The sequence below is a fragment of the Epinephelus moara genome, chromosome 20 (genome assembly GCF_006386435.1).
Source record: "Epinephelus moara isolate mb chromosome 20, YSFRI_EMoa_1.0, whole genome shotgun sequence".
In the NCBI taxonomy this organism is placed as follows: Eukaryota; Metazoa; Chordata; class Actinopteri; order Perciformes; family Serranidae; genus Epinephelus; species Epinephelus moara.
Genome location: NC_065525.1, coordinates 44388822 through 44409109, shown reverse-complemented (window position 1 = coordinate 44409109; position 20288 = coordinate 44388822). Strand labels below are relative to the sequence as shown.

The 20288-nt window shown below is 43.2% G+C and overlaps 3 protein-coding genes across 4 annotated transcripts in view; 2 read left to right on the top strand and 1 right to left on the bottom strand.

Annotated features, from left to right (window-relative positions):
• The window catches only part of LOC126407744 (bile acid-CoA:amino acid N-acyltransferase-like), a 27840-nt gene extending 26382 nt beyond the window's left edge, over window positions 1-1458 (top strand). The window contains exon 9 of the mRNA XM_050072928.1: window positions 641-1458. Within this exon, the coding sequence (XP_049928885.1) occupies window positions 641-777 (137 nt within the window). The 3' untranslated portion in view covers window positions 778-1458. The remainder of the gene's footprint in view (window positions 1-640) is intronic.
• Window positions 1-20288, bottom strand: part of cadps2 (Ca++-dependent secretion activator 2) — a 633342-nt gene that overhangs the window by 334162 nt on the left and 278892 nt on the right. The gene's annotated exons all lie outside the window — the stretch shown is intronic.
• Window positions 4364-20288, top strand: part of LOC126407707 (metabotropic glutamate receptor 8-like) — a 212319-nt gene continuing 196394 nt past the window's right edge. The window contains exons 1-4 of the mRNA XM_050072857.1: window positions 4364-5450; window positions 5543-5571; window positions 6034-6718; window positions 11965-12796. Coding sequence (XP_049928814.1) covers window positions 12254-12796 — 543 coding nt within the window. The 5' untranslated portion in view covers window positions 4364-5450; window positions 5543-5571; window positions 6034-6718; window positions 11965-12253. The remainder of the gene's footprint in view (window positions 5451-5542; window positions 5572-6033; window positions 6719-11964; window positions 12797-20288) is intronic.

The following is a 20288-nucleotide window of genomic DNA, read 5'->3' as shown; positions in this document are numbered from 1 at the left end:
CCTTCTCTCCTCCCTCTTTCCGACTTGCGCCGGTAGGAGGGACGGAGGTGGGAAAGAGGAGTAGCTGCGCCAGGCGCACGGTGTGCCAAACTTGCAAAATCCGCCTGGCCACACCCAGTTGGTGAAGCGCAGGTGCGCTGCGCCCCCGCTGTGCCCGGTCTGCGAAACTAGAGCCCTGAGACTTTGTGAGATCATGAGATCATGTTGTGGCTTAAAATACCTGGTCTGGGGGCACAAAGCTCAGCTGGTGATGCAGCGATGTCTCAGTCAAGACAACCACTTTTCATACCACATGTCACCAAAAACCACCACGTTTGGTGCCTATAAAGCAGCTAGAAAACAGCACTGACTCGCTAAATCACAACCAGTTTTGTTGTTTGTTGGTCTCAATCAGTGTGGCAGGCGTCCACATCCCGATTACAAAGTCAGCTCATATATGTCCCCTCAGAAACGCTGATACAATACGTATGAAATGTGCTAATGTAACGAATCCATAGTTTGCAGAAACAACATTTACCTCTGGCAGCTTGGCTGCAGTGGAAAGTATCTGGGCCTGTCCCTGTCACAGTGGCTGAGATGATACATGTTCACTGTCCACTGAGCATTAACTGACTGTGTCTGTCTCTTGTTGTGATTGCAGTAATAACTCTGTGGGGCGGAGAGATGGTGGCGCACTCTCGTGCTCAGGAAGACGCCTGGAGGAAGACGCTGGCTTTCCTGAGGGAGAATCTGCTCGGGGGCATAAAACCTGCGGTGACCTCATTATCACGCCTGTAACACCAAGTCACACTGAACCATCACTACCAGAACATTTATGAAATATACAATGATGGAATGATGTAAGCTGGGTCAGTCAGTTTAATTAAAGTCATGCTGATGGTTTAACATTAATGAGTTACAGATTCTGACCTTCAGAAGGTTTTAATCCATCATAATCACATATGCAGTCATTTGTATCCTGCGTTATTTTTTAGAGATCACCACATTTCCAGCTGGGATCGTGGCACGAAAGGTGGTTGAAAGATGAACAGTTTGTTCCTTTTCAGCAGGGAGTTTGCCCCCAGCGGTGTATTTTAAGCGAATCGTCTTCATCAAACCAGAACCAAGTGGTTTTTATGCCTAAACGTAATCATACACTATCCACAAGACATTAAGTTTCAACATACCCACTAAATAATAATGTACAAACATATTGGTGGTTTGCATAAACGTACAATGCCAACACTTATTCTGACGATTGGATTGTGAAGACATCACATTAAGTAGCATTCATCCCTTCAAGCAGAGATTGAATCAACACCTACTCAGCATGAGACTGCAGCCCTGAAGCTCAAGGACTTCAATCACACACAAAATAAGCCTCATAAATATTCCTGAGTAGCTGCACATCAGTGATGGCGTTCTGAACAGTGATCATGAAGCTTGTATCTAAAAAAGCAAAATAAAAACCTATATATCATGGTTTTAGGTGAAGCATGGAGTGTTTATAGTTGAGGTTAGGTACCTTTTCACATAAGAGTACATCACAAATAAACAGTACACTCACAAAATGATTACATCTTTAGTGATTTTTATGCCTCTGTGCCGGCATTCTCAGGTTGTCCGTCTGTCCTTTTGTTGTGAAGGCGATATCTCAAGAACACCTCAAGAGAGTTTCTTCCAGTTTGACACAAACCTCCACTTGGACTTAACGATGAACTGATTTGATTTTGGTGGTCAAGTGTCAAGGTCACTGTGACCTTGTCTGTTTCATTCTTGTGAACGTGATATCTTAAGAACACCTTGAGGGAATTTCTTCAGATTTGACATAATTGTCCACTTGGACTTAACAATGAATTGATTAGATTTTAAAGGTTGAAGGTCAAGGTCACTGTGGCCTTGCATCCCTCTGATTGTTGTGAATGTGATCTCGTCAGATCGTGTGTGTTAGTGGAGGACTCAAACACGGAGCCAAGAAACACAAACAGGTAAAAGAAAACTGAAACATTTCGCCACAAATTTTTGATTTAACATTTGTTTGTGTCACATTAAACAGAAGAGACGCAACATGTTAATTCATAATAACACTTTAAACAGAAATGGTGAAAATACCAAACATCTTAAAGGTCCAGTGTGTAAGATTTAAGGGGCATTAAATAAGCATTAAATTATGAAGTGATGACATTTTAGATCCAAAAGGTCAAAGGTTAATTTTACTATGACATCATAATGTATTTTATTTTTTACCACTATTTACTGCTATTATTTTTTAGCCTTTTCCCACGGAAATTAGCATGTCTACGCAGGTTTTTTTAAACACGGTAAAACATGCTAAAAACAGACGATAGGCTCCCATTGCCAGAAGACTAGAGCTGTGTACATGTGCAGCAGACGACTCATGAGTATTCCTTTGTGGTCATTTATTTTATGCCTCCGTGCTGGCGATAGCCGTGGCCGCAGACGCTATTTTTTTGGGTTGTGGGTACATCCCTATTTCTGCACGTCTGTCCCATTCTCGTGAAAATGTTATCTCAAGAACACAGAATTAAATTTGACCAAAATGTTCACTTGGACTCAGCGATGAACTGATTCAATTTTGATGGGCAAAAGTCAAAGTTACTGTAACCTTGCATCTGTCTCATTCTCATCAATGTGATATCTAAAGAACATCTTGAGGAGGTTTTCTCAAGTTTCACACAAACGTCCGCTTGGTACGGTGGCCGAGAGGGGTCACAGCACATGCAAACTCCACAACACACGCACATTAATTAAACACCCCCAAAATTCATACCGACTGTAATCAGTGACAAACTTACTGGTTGTTGACATTCCCAGACTTTCCTCAAGACGCTGGTCGGAAGTTTAACGTGTATTAGGTGGAAGACAAGTAAGTGCAAATAACTTGATCCTCTATAACTTACCTGTTGGAGTGCATCAATGTGTCGTAGATTCTTGTCCGAGCATCTAAATTGTTTTTGGTGGTCAAAAGCAGGTCTGTGAGTGATTACAGTCCCCCTGGAAACATTTTCGTTGTCGTCTTCAGATTGGCGTGTGTTTTCGTTTTTGCCGAGCATGCAGCTTCTTGCTTGTGTTGTGAGCATTTGCAGTGTATGTGTTGCGAAATCGATGAATGTGTTTTCTGAATTTGGGGGTGTTTTCTTAATGTACGTGTGTTGTGTGGATTTGAGGGTGTTGTGACCTCTCTTGGCCACCGTAACTTGGACTCAAGAATGAACTGATTAGAATTTGGTGGTCAGAGGTACGGCCATTAAAAGTGAGTGTAGGGACATTGACGCCATTGATTCAGCCATTGTCTTTCATTTCATTCCTTAACGTCCATCTTCACAGTAATGAAGAATTCCTATGTTTCAGCAGCTGCTTCTATTCATGAGGACGTGTTTTTCATACGGTATAAAGGAGTTTTAATGCCTCCAAACCAGCGTTAGCTGTGGCTGAAGGCATTGGGTCTCATTCATGAAAAGTGAGTAAATCTGTGTGTAGATTTGCACATAAAAGCCTACGCTACTAAAAACCTACTCCGGATTCAGGAACGCCGCGGGAAACTCAGATTTGATCGTAAACACGTGTGTATGCTCATGAATGCCAATCCATCGTAAAGTGACAGCGCACTCCCGGTAATCAGCAATTAGCATAAATCCCCGCCCATGAATAGCCAATGACCACCATATAAGGAGGTGTAGGTGCATCCAGTCGACCTGTCAGTCATGGTGCAAAGAAAGAAAGACAAAGAAAGAAAAAATAATTTTTCCGAAGCGGAGATCAAAATAATTTTGGGTGAAGTGGACCTAAGAAAAAACATTTTATTTTCTTCAGTTAGTAGTGGTGTGACAGGGACAGGCAAAGCGAAGGCCTGGAGGGAGGTAACAGATGCTGTTAATGTTGTCTCCGTGGTACAAAGAACCATGTCAGAGGTGAAGCGTAAATGGTTTGATATGAAACTGGAGGCAAAGAAACGCATAAGCACACACACAAAAAATACAGCGGTCACCAAACAAACAGAAGATTCATTTGTGGGGTTTTGAATGAAGTGGGAACGGGAAACCAGAGATGTTTTGTGCGTAATGGATAAACTCTAAATCAGTGATGGCTGTCGGAATGTAGAGCTATTTAACATTTATTTTAACAAATGATACGGATAACATATAGCCTACAGCAGTTTTGTATGCATCGTCTTCAAATTATTTGAATCTTAATAGCCTAAAGCTCTGTTTTATACAACGTAAATTAAACATTTTTCAAATCAGATTTATTCATTCAAATGATCAAAAAGCCACAAAAAACAAACAAACAAACAAAAAAAAAAAAACGTGTTGTCTCAAATAATTCTTTCAGCTGGCGCGTGCTCCTTCGTGGCTCCACCACCTGCTGCCCCTGCTGCTCCTGCTGAACCCAGGCACCGAGGCCGAAGAGGCTGTGATCCAGCTGTCCTTATGGATATTTTTATTATCATCATTCAACATGTAGAAAGAACGTGTAATCTATTGAGTCGATTTACATAGATAATTCACAATCATGAACCTAATCTGGATCTTAAACCTGCTAATTGCCAACTAATGTAATTAAATGTGTTATATTTTTAATATTTTGTCATGTTTAGATTATTACGTGTTTCAAAGGCATCTGTGTATTGTGTACATAACAGAGCGCAGTACGAGTTAAAATTGTAATTTCCAATAGTGACAAGCAATATTTATGTGCTTTACTAAATTTACACAAGCACAGATTTTGTTAGTAGCTACGAAAAGATCGGAGCTACTAAAATATTGATGAATGCGGACATGCACTTAAATTTCCGTCTGCCAACAGTTTACACACAAATTCCTTCTGCTCACGTTTCATGAATGTGTTTTCAGGTTGTCCGTCTGTTCTTATGTCTGTTCGTCTGTCCATCTGTCCGTCTCACATGATTTCAAGCGCCTTGAGGGAATTTCTTCAAATTTGACACAAACATCCACTAAAGTGATCACATTTATATCCAAAAGGTCAAAGGTCAACTTCATTGTGACCTCATAATGTTTCTAAAAACACCTTTCTGTCCATAACGTCATATCTCAGGAACAGAATTTCGTCAGACATTTGGTCAGATAATGAATTTGTGACCCACCTTCAAACTGTGCTGATTGTATAGATCTTCTGTGTGTGAAGCCTCCATGTTTTCACTGACATGGATGGAGACTGTCAGAGACACTGGGCTGGTTGACGGAGGCATATAACCGTGAGGTGGTAATTCTAGTTTTATTTTATCAATGCTCCGAGATTCATATCAGGAGATCACTGTCGCTAAGCGTAGGTTGTCCCCTCTGTCAGTCAGAAGATACCTGTGCTCTTTATCATTCAAGGAAAACATCCTGTATATCTAACATCTCCTCTACACTTTAGATAAACTCACTGCCTCTGTACATCTGAGGAGTCTCAGCCTGAAGGTTCCCAAAAATTCAGAACAGCCCAAAGTAAGAACATTCAGACTTTAAAGATGGAATAATCAGCAGCACCTGATTTCTTTGACAGATTTTCCTGCACTGACTGTTCCTGTCTCTGTTAGATCATCTGACTGAAGTGGAGCTCTTTCAGGTAAACACGACTTGAGTGAACAGTACTGAATATGTTAAAATCGTGAACACACTAGTTTCAAAGATATATATTTATAGTTTCACATGATATATATCATGGGCGAAGGATTGTTACTTCTGTCTTTGAGTTTGGCTGCAGAGAATCACAAGTCATCCATTGCTTCACAGCAGTGAAGCTCTCCGTGAAAGTAAGGACAGGTGGATCTACCTGTCCTCAAAGCCAGATCATGTTAACTGAGCACTTTGACGGAGTTTGGGTGTAGCTCCGCTGTTTGTCCGCTGGGGGGCGTCCTGTCTCCATCTCTGCTGCTCCCCCTCTCAGCAGCTCCTCTCTCTGACAGCCTGGTGATGAAGCTCATTAACTTCATCTGTTTACTGCACGAGCCCCCCCCCCCCCACACACACACACACACACACACTGATCCTTCCTCTCCTGTTTTGTTCGCACCATCCTCTCCACCAGACCAGGACCGGGGTCATGCTGCTTAGACCTGAGACCCGCTCCATGACCACCGGGGAACTTGATGAGACCCTCAGACTCCCATCAGCCTGGACTCTGCTGGTGTGATGAGCCTGAGAGCCTCCCGTGTTTCCTGTGACGCAGGACAGCCGCGCCGCGCCGCACCGCGCACTTCGGAGAGCTCCGAGAAGCGGAGGAGAGAAAAAAAGCGCGTCCATCACTTCGGTCTTCTGTGACCACTCGACCCTGACGTGAAGATGTATTTTACTGTGGTGAGCACCTCGACACACTGATCTGAGAGCTGTGTGTGGGAGGAGAGGAACCCGGGCTCCGGAGCGTCATCCTCAGGCTGAGCAGCGAGAGGGAGTCGAACCGACACCTGCAGGTGATCCGGAGCGGCACAAAGCTGCTGTTTGGAGGAATTTACCGCTTCTCATCCAGGATCAGGAACAGATCGGGAACAGATCGGGAACAGATCTGCTCCGGAACTGCGGGAACAGATAAAAGTGGATTTAATTGATTTTTTCTCCTGCTGGTTGGTGGATGCTGATGAGGAGCCGGATCGAGTCCCCGCGGAGGAATTTAGAGCAAAATGTTTGTGTGATGTGACAAACAGCTGGAGACAGAAAACATCTGTCTGACCTGTGACACCGAGAGGAAACACCTGCTCCTGCTGCGGAGAGGAAAGGTACCTGAACGCATCACAACAGAATCAATCAGTGTTCAATTAAAGATGAATTCATCTTAATATTATTGTTGTTGTTATTATTATTATCATGTTGGAGATACGAGCTCTCTCTGTGACATCCCACAGATTATTGTCTGGTAAATCCACCAGTAAAATCAATCAATCAATCAATCAATCAATTAGTTAATCGATCAGTGGTCAATAATGAGGCACCGGGACCGCTGGATGGATCTCAGACTGGTTTCAGATCAGATTCAGGATTCTCTGATATCAGCTGATTCTGCTGGAATGCAACTTGAGCTCGTGCTGATGCGCTGGTGCGCGTGTGTTAAACTTAACTAACGTGTGTGTGTGTGTGTGTGTGTGTGTGCGTGTGCGTGTGCGTGTGCGTGTGTCTGCGTGCGCACTTATGACGGTTAATCTGTTCGAGATGGAAGCGTCGCCGACGTGTTTTCTGCGCGCGGGTTTGGGGGATGCCTCTACGGTTTCGGGTGCGCTTGTGTGACTGTGGTGTGCGCGCGCGAGGCATAGATTACAGCTGTGTGTGCCCGAGGATTTGTGTGTGTGTGTGTGTGTGTGTGTTTTAAATACATATTTAAGAGGGAGAGATGTGGAGAGTCTAACATGAGGATCAAACAGAAAGAAACTCACCATCTGTTTAAACTTGGCCATAAGTATGTGGACAGCAGCCATATGTAAGAGTTGATGGTGTTGCCCTCCAAACACAGATTTGTTGATGTTTTCTTCAGCTCCAGTTTGTTGTTGATATTAAAAATTAATTTAAGAAAGGTATTATTGATTTAGGAACATAGAACTGCAACATAATCAGTGATCTAGTTTCACAGTTTGCTTCAAATATTCAGTAAAAACTAAAGAAAAATAATTTCTCATTTCTTTAGTTTGTGAACAACAGCAGTAACTCAGAGTGAGATTCAGATTCTGTTACNTGACAGAATCAGAGAGGAGAGGGAGAGACGCTGTGCTGCTGCCAGAGGAGCCGCTGAATGAGTTCCCTCTGAGCGCTAAGAGAAGGATAACATTCAGGACGCCACAGTTTATTCCACACTACTGAAGCTGCTCCTCTTTTTGGAGCCACCACGGAGTCGGTAATAATTTCATTTTCAGCCATACTTGTTGTTGCCGTGGGTAACAATATTACGTCAATATGTCAACAAGTCGAAATATTGCACAATATGAATTTTTCATATCATTTAAGAATTATACTGGTATAATCATGAACAGATGATAGGGCACACCCCTAGATGCACCGTAACCGTTGTGCTACCAAGGTGCACCAATGTTAATTAATTCAACCATGATCATGAAGCATTCCTGAGATACCGCAGTTATTTACGAGGCAGGAGGAGGTGGTGCAAAGTAGGGGAAGGAATGTCCAAAAAAAAAAAAAAAAAGAAATGTAATCACTGGGGAGGGACTTGTGTTTTTATTTTGGCTAAGGTGAGGGACATACAACTTTAAATGGTTGGATTTAGTATTTATTTTAAACACCCTCTGAACCCCAGATCCCACAGGCGGGATTGACAGGAGTGATTTCTTTAAACATTGCTAAAACTACATCATTTATCACAGCCAGAAAGTGGAAAACACAAAACAAAACAGAAATGTTTGTCAGATTTTAAAATTATCCACGGTCCGAACGCTTCATTGGCAACAAAGGCTTCCATCTTACCACTTCATTTATGTGTGTCATTTGAAATTTCACCAGAAATACACTGTTTGCAAACCTAATCCTGTAGGAAGCATCACATTCTGTGCTCCTGCATGCATGACAGTTGTGACAAACAGGCTTTTTTCAACTCCTTTTTTCAAACATGCTGACAACTGGTCGGGACATCAGATCAGAAAATGCCTCTATGTGTCGTTCTAGATGGCATGGACAAATACATATTTTGTTGTTTAATTTGGAGGCAATTGTCACTGCACATGGTGATCTGATGCCCTGTACTTGTCACATCATCAAAACTAGTAATGGGTGGACCTTAGCTCCTTAGCTTGTTTAATTCCTGTAAAGCACAGTTTCAATATACTGAGTCGAACCTTGCATCTAATTAAGAATCCCACATGATGGTGGACGTCCGATGTTAAAACTTGTCTGGTGTTTCTCAGCTTAAATAATTTTCGTAAGGGATATGCACGTTGGTGGGTTAACAAGATGGTGCTCTCAGACCTAGAGTCGTCTCCTCTGGTCTGAATCAGGGACTCATGTTGTTCCAAAGTTGTATAATTGCCTAGAGTTGGTTCGTGTTCTCACGGCAGCATTTACAAGAGGACCAGATCAAATGCCTTGTGTGAGAAAGCTGCTCTTGATTGGTCAGAATTTCCATGTGGGAAAAATCCAGGAAGTAAAGCAAACGTTGAAGAAGAGTACACTTGCAAGATAAATGTGACACTTTCTAATGTCACAATGGAGGGACAACTACGCAGGTTGATTTTAGCGCTGCTCATCGTGGACTATATTGCTGTCATTGTTCATTTTAGTCAAACCATACAGTTTGAAAACGAGGCGCGGCTCCAACTAGAAAACAATGTTTTGATGCATTGGATGTGCTGAATGTGCATATTAAGGCAGTACAGGAGGAGGTGCACATTAATAATCCTCCAGGACTGTAACATGCTCATGTTTAACCCAAACAATGTGTCATGTGACTGCAGTTGCTTCACATCCAGGTCGGAACACCTTCTCACCACAAACCAACCGCACCAGAGTTCCTTTGGAACCAGACTGAGACCACCTCTTCAAGAAGGTCTCAGTCTGGTTGTTTTGGTGCACACCTGAGTGTGATTGCTGTGTTCACACCTGCCCAAACGAACTGCACTGAGGGGGCAAATGAACTTGAGTTAGAGTGAACTGAACCAAACAGGGCAGCTGTGAAAGCAGCCTTAAAGTCTGCAGCGATGCTCGCGGCTCTATGAAACCGTACTTAGCTACAGTGATGCTCTGAGCTAAAGGCTGATATCAGCATGCTAACATGCTCACAATGACAACGCTGATATTTAGCAGGTGTTGTGTTTACCATGTTCACCACCATCTTGGTTTAGCATGTAAGGATTCTTACATACAGTAATTAGCAATGAACACAAAGTAGCCTACAGCTGAGGCTGATGGGAATGTCAGTTTTGCATCAGTTGGAAAACCACATGAAACCGCTTTATGTCAGAAAGTCACCAAAGTCAGTAGGATTCATCCTCAGGGGAACAGGAACGTCTGCACATAAGTCACTGCCAATCCATGAAGTTGATGTTGAGATATTTCATATAAAAAGGGAGAACTCTGACCTGCTGGTGGCGCTTGAGGAGAGGTCAGGAAATCACTGAAGTCACGAGAATTCATCCTCTGGGGAACATGGACGTCTGCACAAAATATCATAGCAATGTATTGAATAGTTGAGATGTTGTAGTCTGGACCAAAGTGGTGGACCGAGTTAGCTATCTTGGCTAAAAACATGGAGATGTGCACTTAATACAAACTGTATCATAAATGTGGGAACAATCTCCACCTTACACCATCTAGTAAGATAATAAAAGTAATATTTTAATACATTTATTTTCTGGATTTTGTTGCAAATGTATCAACCTAAAACAAATAAAAACTAAAACACAAAGTATTTAAACCCATCTCCTCACTATGATCAACATTCAGAGTCCAGAACAAATACATTTCAGGAGGTCTCCAGGTGGTGGACCCCCCCTCCTGATCATAGACAGTTGGTTTGTTCCACTTCCTGCTTGTAGAGTTTAGGAAGCCATTTTAACAGATCGTGTGTTAGTGGAGGACTCAAACATGGAGCCAAGAAACACAAACAGGTAAAAGAAAACTGAAAAGTTTCACCACAAACTTTGATTTAACATTTGTTTGTGTCAGATTTAACAAAAGAGAAAAAAACATGTGACTGAGTGAGAAAACTTTCAGTAAAGATGGTAGAAATACCAAACACCTTAAAGGTCCAGTGTGTAAGATTTACTAGCATCTAGCAGTGAGGACTGCAGATTACAACCAGCTGAAACTTCTCCTGGTTAGAATTCCTTCAGTGTTCATTGTTCAGGAGGTTTTTACCAGGAGCCAAATTATCCACAGACATCTCTTCCTCTCCAAAACAAACAGACCAGCTGATTTAAACCTGTAAAAACACTGAATAAAGCAGTTGCACTTAAAAATTGAGTGTTTCTCTGATGCTGTTTGGAGCGTTGGAGACGGGTCCACTAACCAGCACCTGCTGATCTTTGCTCACCTTTGTATGCCTCTGTGCCAGTGATAGTCGTGGCTGGAGGCATTATATTTTCAGGTTGTCCGTCCGTCTGTCCGTCCCAATCTTGTAAACACGATATCTCAAGAACACCTTGAGGGAATATCTTCAAATCTGACACAATCCTCCAGGTGGACTGAAGAATAAACTGAATAAAATTGGGTGGTCAAAGGTCACTGTGACCTCACAAAATATGCTTTTGACCATAACTCAAGAATCGTTATGCTAATTATGGCAAAACTTCCCACAAATAATGAAGTGATGACAGTTTATATCCAAAAGGTCAAAGGTCAGCTTGACTGTGACATCATCATGTTTTAACGTCATATCTCAGGAACAGAAGGGGAGACATTTGGTCAGATACTGAATTGGTGACTCTAATCTCAAACTGTGCTGATTGTCTAGATCTTCTGTTTGTGAAGCATCCATGTTTTCACTGACATGGATGGAGACTGTCAGAGACACTGGACTGGTGGGCGGGGTCATACAACCACAAGGCGGTTATTCTAGTTTCTCTGATTACTGAGGATCCAGATGCTCAGGTTTTTACTGGGAGATGAACTTTCCTCAGAGGTCTCTTCCTCTCCAAAATAAACAGAAACATGGCGTTGCAACATGGCGATCTCCGTAGATGAGGACCAACTCCCTTTGCAGATATATACAGCTCATTCTAAGTTAACAAAAACACAGCGCTTCTTATTTTCAGATGATTCTACACTGAAGAAAACATACTGATGATATGATATTCCATTTCTGCCAATGTGTCCCCCTAAATCCTTCACACTGGACCTTTAAAGTTTGTAAGAAAGAATCAAGTCAACATATGATGCAGTGTATAAAGAGGCTGTGCTGGTATTACAGTTGGATGTTGGCATGTAGAGCAGAGGACTGAGTCAGCACCCTGCAGTGCACCTGTGCTCAGAATCTCTGGTTTATTGATCGTGTATTGATCGTTTCCTCCTCTGTCTGAATCTTTAACAGGTTTCAGGAAGAATGTGAAACTGGAGCTGCTGAGACCCTGAAGCTCCGTGTCCTCCTCTGCAGACAGCGATGTCCGACACAGGAAGCAGTACTGCAGGAACACCTCGGGGTCAGCGTTCGTAGGTGGGACTGCCCGCCGTGGTTGGCCCTGCCCTGGGTGACGGGGGACTCCATGGTCTGGCTCGACCCGTCCTCGCCACACCCGCCTGCACCGCCACCGCAGCCACCTGCCTGTTGATTGTGCGTCCGTATCACCTCTCACTTCCCCTGCAGATCCACTCACCTCAACATGGCGAGGGGTCAGAAGCCCCCGGGCGTCACCGGCCACTGCGTCCTCTCTCTGCTGATGCTTAAGAGCTGCTGGCTGCTTGGCTCCGCTGCCCAAAAGCCCGCCATGCTGTCGGACTCCCAGCAGCCCCAGCAGGAGTATGCCCACTCCATCCGGCTGGATGGTGACATCATCCTGGGCGGCTTGTTCCCAGTGCACTCTCGTGGTGAGAGGGGTGTCCCCTGTGGTGAACTGAAGAAGGAGAAGGGCATTCACCGGCTGGAGGCCATGTTGTTCGCCATCGACCTCATCAACAAGGACCCGGAGCTGCTGCCTAACGTGACACTTGGGGCGCGCATCTTGGACACGTGCTCACGTGACACCTACGCCCTGGAGCAGTCGCTCACATTCGTCCAGGCACTCATCGAGAGGGACGGCTCAGACGTCCGCTGTGCTAACGGAGATCCGCCCATCTTTGCCAAGCCGGATAAAGTGGTGGGCGTCATCGGGGCGTCGGCCAGCTCGGTGTCGATCATGGTGGCCAACATCCTGCGACTTTTCAAGGTAAGAGAACGCTGTCAGGGGAAGTTTGAATCGGTGTGGTTGCTGCTGTACTGTGACCTGTTGTGACTTAACTTTGGTCAATGCGACGATCAGCTGTTTCAACTGACTGACCTGTAAAAACACTTTGTGTCTCTGACTTTTCTACTTTTGTTGGACCAGCTGACTCCAAGGGTTTCACATCTCTTAGCAGCTGTAAAATGTTCAAACAAAACTGAGTAAGTTGCACCTGAGAGTTGATCAGAACAGTCAAGCCAGTCTGAAGACAAACGAGACAAACCTTCTGCAAAATTTACCACAAGAAGTTTGTTTTTTAAAGTTTAAGGTCAGAGAGAACTTCAGATAACAATCATTGTGAAATATCCTGAAGCTTCTCGAGTTAAACAGAAAAGAGGTGAAGAGGTTTTCTTTTGAGGCGACGCTCTGACAACATGAGTGGATGTTAATCGTCTGTGACCTTTTGTCTTTTACCTTGTAACTCAGAAAATGTTGTGTTTGAGTCACAAAGATTTTGTTTAAAAAAAATTAAAGTTAAACTTTTGTTAGAGTTCTCAGCACCTCAGGACTTAAAATGAAATGTTTTCTTACCTTAACTTGTTGAGTGTTACGACTCTCTTTGCCCAGAAAGGTGTTTTTCTTATTGTGACTTCACTTTAATGTTTGAGCTGCGCTGTGCAAAGTTTGTTTTCAAATTCTTCTGCTGAAGAGGGAAAGTTTCTCTGTACTCACCTTAGTGTTGTTTAACAGCTGAGTGTACCTGCAGGATTTTATGTTTGGGAGCCAATCAGGGTCCAGTATTCAACTTAAACAAGTTTGATGTGGTTCCAGTGCACTGAGAATGGATTTTTCAGTGATGTAGGAGACATCTTGGGTCCAGCAATTAAACTTTATTTATAGGTTCAGGATTTTCACTGATGGAAAATGAACAGATGTAATTTTAAGAATAAACTATGTCTGGTCATTTTTGACCCCAAAAAAAGAAAAAAATCTGCCTGGAGCCGCAAAACATATTTGAGCCTTGTAATTAAAGTAACATACTCTATGAAGTCTAAATGATCTCATCAACATTACTAACATATCTTAATGAGCCTTCATTATGTTTTACCACAAGGTGGCTGCTCTGCAGATTATTTGGTACTTTAACTTTGCAGCGTTAGTGGTGAAGTGAATGAATATGTGCATGAACTATTACATTTTGTATTTTCCTCTGAGACTTTTCCTTTTTTGGAATCCATAACTTGCCCCTGCTATTGAGGTTTGACAAAATTTAGAGGAAGAGGCACCAGGCTGTCGATGCATGACGCACATTTTAGTCGATTAAATGTTAAAACATTTTTTAAAATTCGGTTTTAAAGGCTACACATTTTTACAATTGAAGAATGTAAGAATCTCTCTAGACTTACAACAATGGTCAATGACTGAAATGTTAAAAAAAAAACTGTTATTCATTTTCATATCATTTTTGGTTAAAGCCACAGGGAGCCAGGGAGAGGGGCTAAAGAGCCTCAGGTTGCCTCCCCCTGATTTGGACGTTCCTGTCTCATTGTTAAAGGCAGGTTTGTTTTAATGAGCTTAAGGCTGCTTTCACACCTGCCCTGTTTGGTTCAGTTCAATCAAACTCAAGAGACCTTCTTGAAGAGGTGGTCTCAGTCTGGTTCCAAAGGAACTCTGGTGCGGTTGGTTTGTGGTGAGAAGGTGTTCCGACCTGGATGTGAAGCAACTGCAGTCACATGACACATTGTTTGGGTTAAACATGAGCATGTTACAGTCCTGGAGGATTATTAATGTGCACCTCCTCCTGTACTGCCTTAATATGCACATTCAGCACATCCAATGCATCAAAACATTGTTTTCTAGTTGGAGCCGCGCCTCGTTTTCAAACTGTATGGTTTGACTAAAATGAACAATGACAGCAATATAGTCCACGATGAGCAGCGCTAAAATCAACCTGCGTAGTTGTCCCTCCATTGTGACATTAGAAAGTGTCACATTTATCTTGCAAGTGTACTCTTCTTCAACGTTTGCTTTACTTCCTGGATTTTTCCCACATGGAAATTCTGACCAATCAAGAGCAGCTTTCTCACACAAGGCATTTGATCTGGTCCGCTTGTAAATGCTGCCGTGAGAACATGAACCAACTCTAGGCAATTATACAACTTTGGAACAACATGAGTCCCTGATTCATACCAGAGGAGACCACTCTAGGGCTGACAGCAGCCTAAATTTCAAAAATCTTTGCTCAGCAGAAGCAGCTGACCGTATTAATACCTGTAATAATAACCTATATTTGAGCTCTCACTGCTGCTGTGTTGTGTTCACTGAACCAGCAGCAGCGCAGCTCAAACCGCGTTGAGAGGGCCTTATCTGACTGAGTTAATCCAATGATTGTGATTGATGTTGATCATATTGGGCTGTTTTGGTGCCCGACACACTGCACTGCCCATTCCACCAAGCTGGCAACATGTAAGCTGCAACTTGCAACATGAGATTATACCTCTCACTCATTTTGTCATGTTAGATGAAAAACCTCCCAGCATGCTGAAGGCAGAGCTCGGTGCAGTCTGGGTAACTCTGATAGATCTGGTTTTCTCCCTTTTAACCCTCCTCTCTTCTGTGTTCCCTGTGAACCAGCAGAGCTCACAGCTCATCACTCACATTCTGCAGCTGTGAGGAAAAATATAAACTGTTGTATGATGAGAAAAAAACTTTCTATTTATCTGAACTGACCTCACAAGTTCCACGTTTCGGATCATTGTTTCCATGAACTTGTAAAAGATGTTTGTCAGCACACAGTTGACGAATCTTTGAACTGAACGAAATTATTCTAATTAAAAAAAGTGATTGCTGGTTTCCACCACAGACCTGAACCTGACGTGCATTAATCCGAAAAAGCATAACGCAGTGAGACTGAATATAATTTGGACCTGGCCTGTCTACAGCCCAAGGTGGAGTCTCTGTTAGCAGACATGTTGTTTGCTCTGTGATTTTTGGGGTCACTGACTATTTCCTCTTTATAGTTTCAGTCATGGGTCTTTTGTATGTTTGACATGAGTCAGACCTAAAACTTTCAAAGCTGTCACAGAGCTGTGAAGGAGACATGTTGGGTCTCCACCTCTTCCTCAGCTTCATCCTCCCTCTGAGCTGGATGCAGCAGAGATAACACTTTCAGACAGATGTTTTCCTGTTGACATAAAGAAGCTGATCCCAGCTGTTGCCTCGTCGTCTTTCGGTGCGTGCTGCAGACAAAACGTGTCTGGAGGCGGCGTGTTGCTGTGTTGCTGTGCTGCTGTGCATGGCAGCAAACAAATTCCACCGCCTTAAATTAGTGATGAGCTGTATGATTCGTGTGTGCGTGTGTGTGTGTGTGTTAGAGCCCGGCCAGCTTAATGAGGACAGAAAAGGCCCAACAACATCGCTTATCTAAAATTAGCCGGAGATGCCTCTGGGTGGGGGGGGGGGGGGGCGGAGGGGGGAGGGCAGATTTTGCTGATGCAGAGGTTTCCTCACCCTGCTGCCGCTCACCAGCACCGTCACAACCCTCAGCTGCAGCCAAGACTCTGACAGATAACAGAGACTGACTGCAGGAGTTAAATTAAAGTCGATAAAATGTTCTCAGTTAATGTAACGTAAAGTAAATCAGCAGTGAAGTCCATAAGCTCAAGATGCATGTAAACTCCAGTGGGATGAAAGATGTCCATCAGTCTCATTTATAAAGCAACACATAGGATCCAATTTCCTGTCTCCAAAATGTTCATAAGCACGGGTCAAAGTTTCTCTCAACAAGTGTGTTTTTATAGATCACAACTTTTGTGTGGGAAGTGGCATACGCCTCCTTCAGGCCTCGTTTTGTGCGTACGCAATGTTTATATGTGAGACCCCAGATCCTGAACATAAAGACACTCAGCTGAAAAGCAGCCTATCGTTTGCCTCTCTGGTTGAAAGTTTTAACTTGGTATTACCTCAAAGTACCATCAATGTGTGCATGGTCAGAGGTGGGCTTCGTTGCACCTGTAACCACACCTAGCAGTGATGTCATGGGTTCCTGGAGCACAACTGTGCATCACTGCAGCGAGGTGAGAAGTTAAACCACGAGAGGTTAGCAACAACAAGAGTGTCGGGGTTTTAAAATTATACTTTCTAGCAACATTAACATTCTAGGTAAGAGTCCTGCACTGAAAAGGTAATCGACCCTTTGAGGGCCATTTTATCAGCTGGAGGTGCAGCTGCCTCTCCCCCACAGGGCTGTAGGCTCCATAGGAGTGTTAAAATGTGTTTGTCTTGTTGTGTTATTGGGAGCCAGAATAGAAGGAGTCATGGCTCAAAACCAGCCGCCACTGCCCGTCAACAAAAACAAAGACAACTATGGTTAAATGTGATAAGACCAAAGGACTGGACGGAGGCCAGATCCTCCTTTGGTGTCTTGAACTCAATGTTGGTCACTCGACCTTCATCAGGCAGACAGTTTTGTTACAAAGAGAAGCCGTCTTAAGCAGGAGTGTGAGTTTGCAGTCACATTAGTCCCATTACCCACGTGCATAAATACCAAACATCAATCTGTGTAACAATCAACAGTATTATTCAGAGAGATAAAGGAATAAAGAAGTACAGATTAAAAACTGCCTACTGACGATCATTAACATACCCCAAAAAGTTTACATTGGATAAGTACGTATTAAGAATAAATGCTTAAGTCCTTTTTGTTAAATTGCATTCTCTAGAAATATATATACATTTCCAAATCTTGCAGGTAGAAAATGAACCTTTAGGGGCATGTTTAGAGAGAGAGTGAGCATCAATACACAAATAGGACACCTGATATTAAATACAACAAAGCCTGTCGCAAAACATGTCACAGGGTGAAAATTACATCAAAATATACAAGTCAAGTTACCCTCCGCCCTATCATGACTGCGTCCTATGAACTAAGTTCTGATTTTGCTTTTCTCTTCTCGTTCATTGGAGGGAACGTACAGTAATTTTGCCCCCTTACTTACATTACTAAAACATTACATCACTCAATAATCACTGACAAAAATAATAATGACACTCAGACTCCCAGCTTTACATGTATTCATAAGTATCTCAGTATCCCTGAGATGTCCCGGCTCTAAGAATAGATAAATCATCAGTATCCGTCGTGTCTGGATTCGGAGGAGTTTTGCTGTTAATAAAAGCTCCTGTGAAGGTGTCAGAGGTGAGATCCTCCATCTGAAACTGTGATATGCTCCCGCTGCATTTGCATAATATTTGCACATCCATTTCGCACAGCATCACACATTGTGAGCCTGGCCTCAGTCTCCAGGAGGACGCTCTGCTGCGACAGTCGCTCACGCTGCTGCGTTATATTTCCATCTCTGCGTGGGAGAGGCAGAAAACACAGCGTCTCTGTTTATGAGCTCGCTGCAGGCTCGGCCCAAAAACACGAAATAAAAATGAAAGAGGTGAGAAAATAACAGAGGGAGGAATGAAAACAGAGGGAACCTTCCTCCTACATCGCCGGGCGTAAACTGTGAGAGGGAGGACGAGAGCTGAGCCTCCAGCAAAACGACTGGCTTTTACCATAGAAGAAGAAAAGTATTGCTGTCAGTCAGCATCATCTGTGTGATACTGGGAGGTGTTTCCAGTGCAGGAGGAAGTATTCAGATCCTTTACTCCAGTAAAAGTACCAATACCACACTGAGAAAATCCACTACGAGTAAAAGTCCTGCATTCTTACTGAAGGAAAAGTNTCAGCTTTGTGACGATGACTTTTCAGCTGATCCAAGAGGGTTTTTAAAGAGTTTATTTAGCTTCAGAAGGAGGAGAATTTTCTCAGCTCATAAAGGAACACTTCATCCTTCAGTTTATCACAAACATTCAGCATAGACAGGACGCTCATGCCAACTGTGAGACCCAGGAGCAGCTTACGGTTGTGTTTGTCAAAGTTAGCACGTGTATACGAGTTTTTTTTAACACAGGTAAACCCGCTAAAATAGGTGATAGACTGCCATAACCAGTGGACCAGAGCATGGTACACGGCTCTGCAGCAGATGAGTCACGAGTATTCTTTTCTCTTGCTTATTCAGTCTCTCTTTCAACTTTGGTGGTTGGTGGTGCTAATTTGGAACGATGTTCGAGCGATTCTTGCCCTACTGGAGATACTGGGTTGTCACTGGACAGGAAGGGGATGAAAAATAGTCATCTGAAAAGTAACTAAAGCTGTCAGACAAATGTAGTGCAGTAAAAAGTACAACATTTCCCTCTGAGATGTAGTGGAGGAGAAGTATGAGGTAGCATATAAAGGAAAGCTTCCAGTAAAGTACGAGTTCTTCAAACCTGCACTTCAGAGTTAATGTACTTGGTGATGTTCCATGATTGTTTAAAAAGCCACATTACTAACAACGTACCTAATAAACTGACACCTTAGTGCAGATTTATAGTAACTCGTAGCTGTGTGAGCAGGATGGTGTCAGATATCATTGACAGCTCAGCTATGGAGCGTTCCCAGTGGTTCCTGTGAGCTTGAAAGACTTCCCAGTAAGAGAACCACTTGTAAAGATAAAAACCTGAAGTGAAGCATTTGTTACCTCCTGCGGCTCTGTATCATCCCAGTCACTGATTCTTTTGTTTCCCTGTTTTCTCTCTCTGATTTCCGCCTTTGTATTTGTGACAGAATGAGGTGATGAAGATCAGCAGACACCAAACAGATGTTATTACTGTGCTTGATGATACAAAACGTCTCCAGGTTGAGACGGAGGAATTCTTCTCTCTGAGTGCTGCGGTGTAGAGTCTGAGAGAAAGCACTCTCCAGAAATGTTTCTCTGAGTTTCCAGGCAGCTGATCTTTGCACATTCTGGAGACGTGTGAATGTTGAGGCTGGTTTTCTCTCTCCAAAGTGTTGCCTCCTAAAATCACACCACCCTGTGCAAACACAGGCAGCAGATGGTTCATACGAGGGAACAAACATGTAAAAGAAACTGTGAGGGGGGCCGTGCAGTTTGCTGCTGTTTTCAGTAGCTATGATGGATTTTTACGAGCCCTTGTAAGTTTAAAGTGCATCACATGCCTCGTAAAGTTCTGTTGTACAGACAGAAGAAGTTGAGGTTCAGTAGCTGAGTGAACTGGGGAGTCGATGTAGCTTTTCAAAAGTACTGAAGCACATCAGTGCTGAGGAAACAGAACCAGTTGTGTTGCTCTTAAAAGCTGTTTTTCACCATTGAAACCTGGTCTCACTCCTAAATCATCAAATACTAAGACTTAGTATTAGAGACCAAGGCCATGCCTAAAACTAACCAGGTGCTTTTGTTGCCTAAAGCTAACCAGGTCCTCTTGTTACCCAACGCTAACCAGGTGCTTTTGTTGCCTAAAGCTAACCAGGTGCTTTTGTTGCCTAAAGCTAACCAGGTCCTCTTGTTACCCAATGCTAACCAGGTGCTTTTGTTGCCTAAAGCTAACCAGGTGCGTTGGTTGCCAAAAACTAACCAGGTGCTTTTGTTGCCTAAAGCTAACAAGGTGC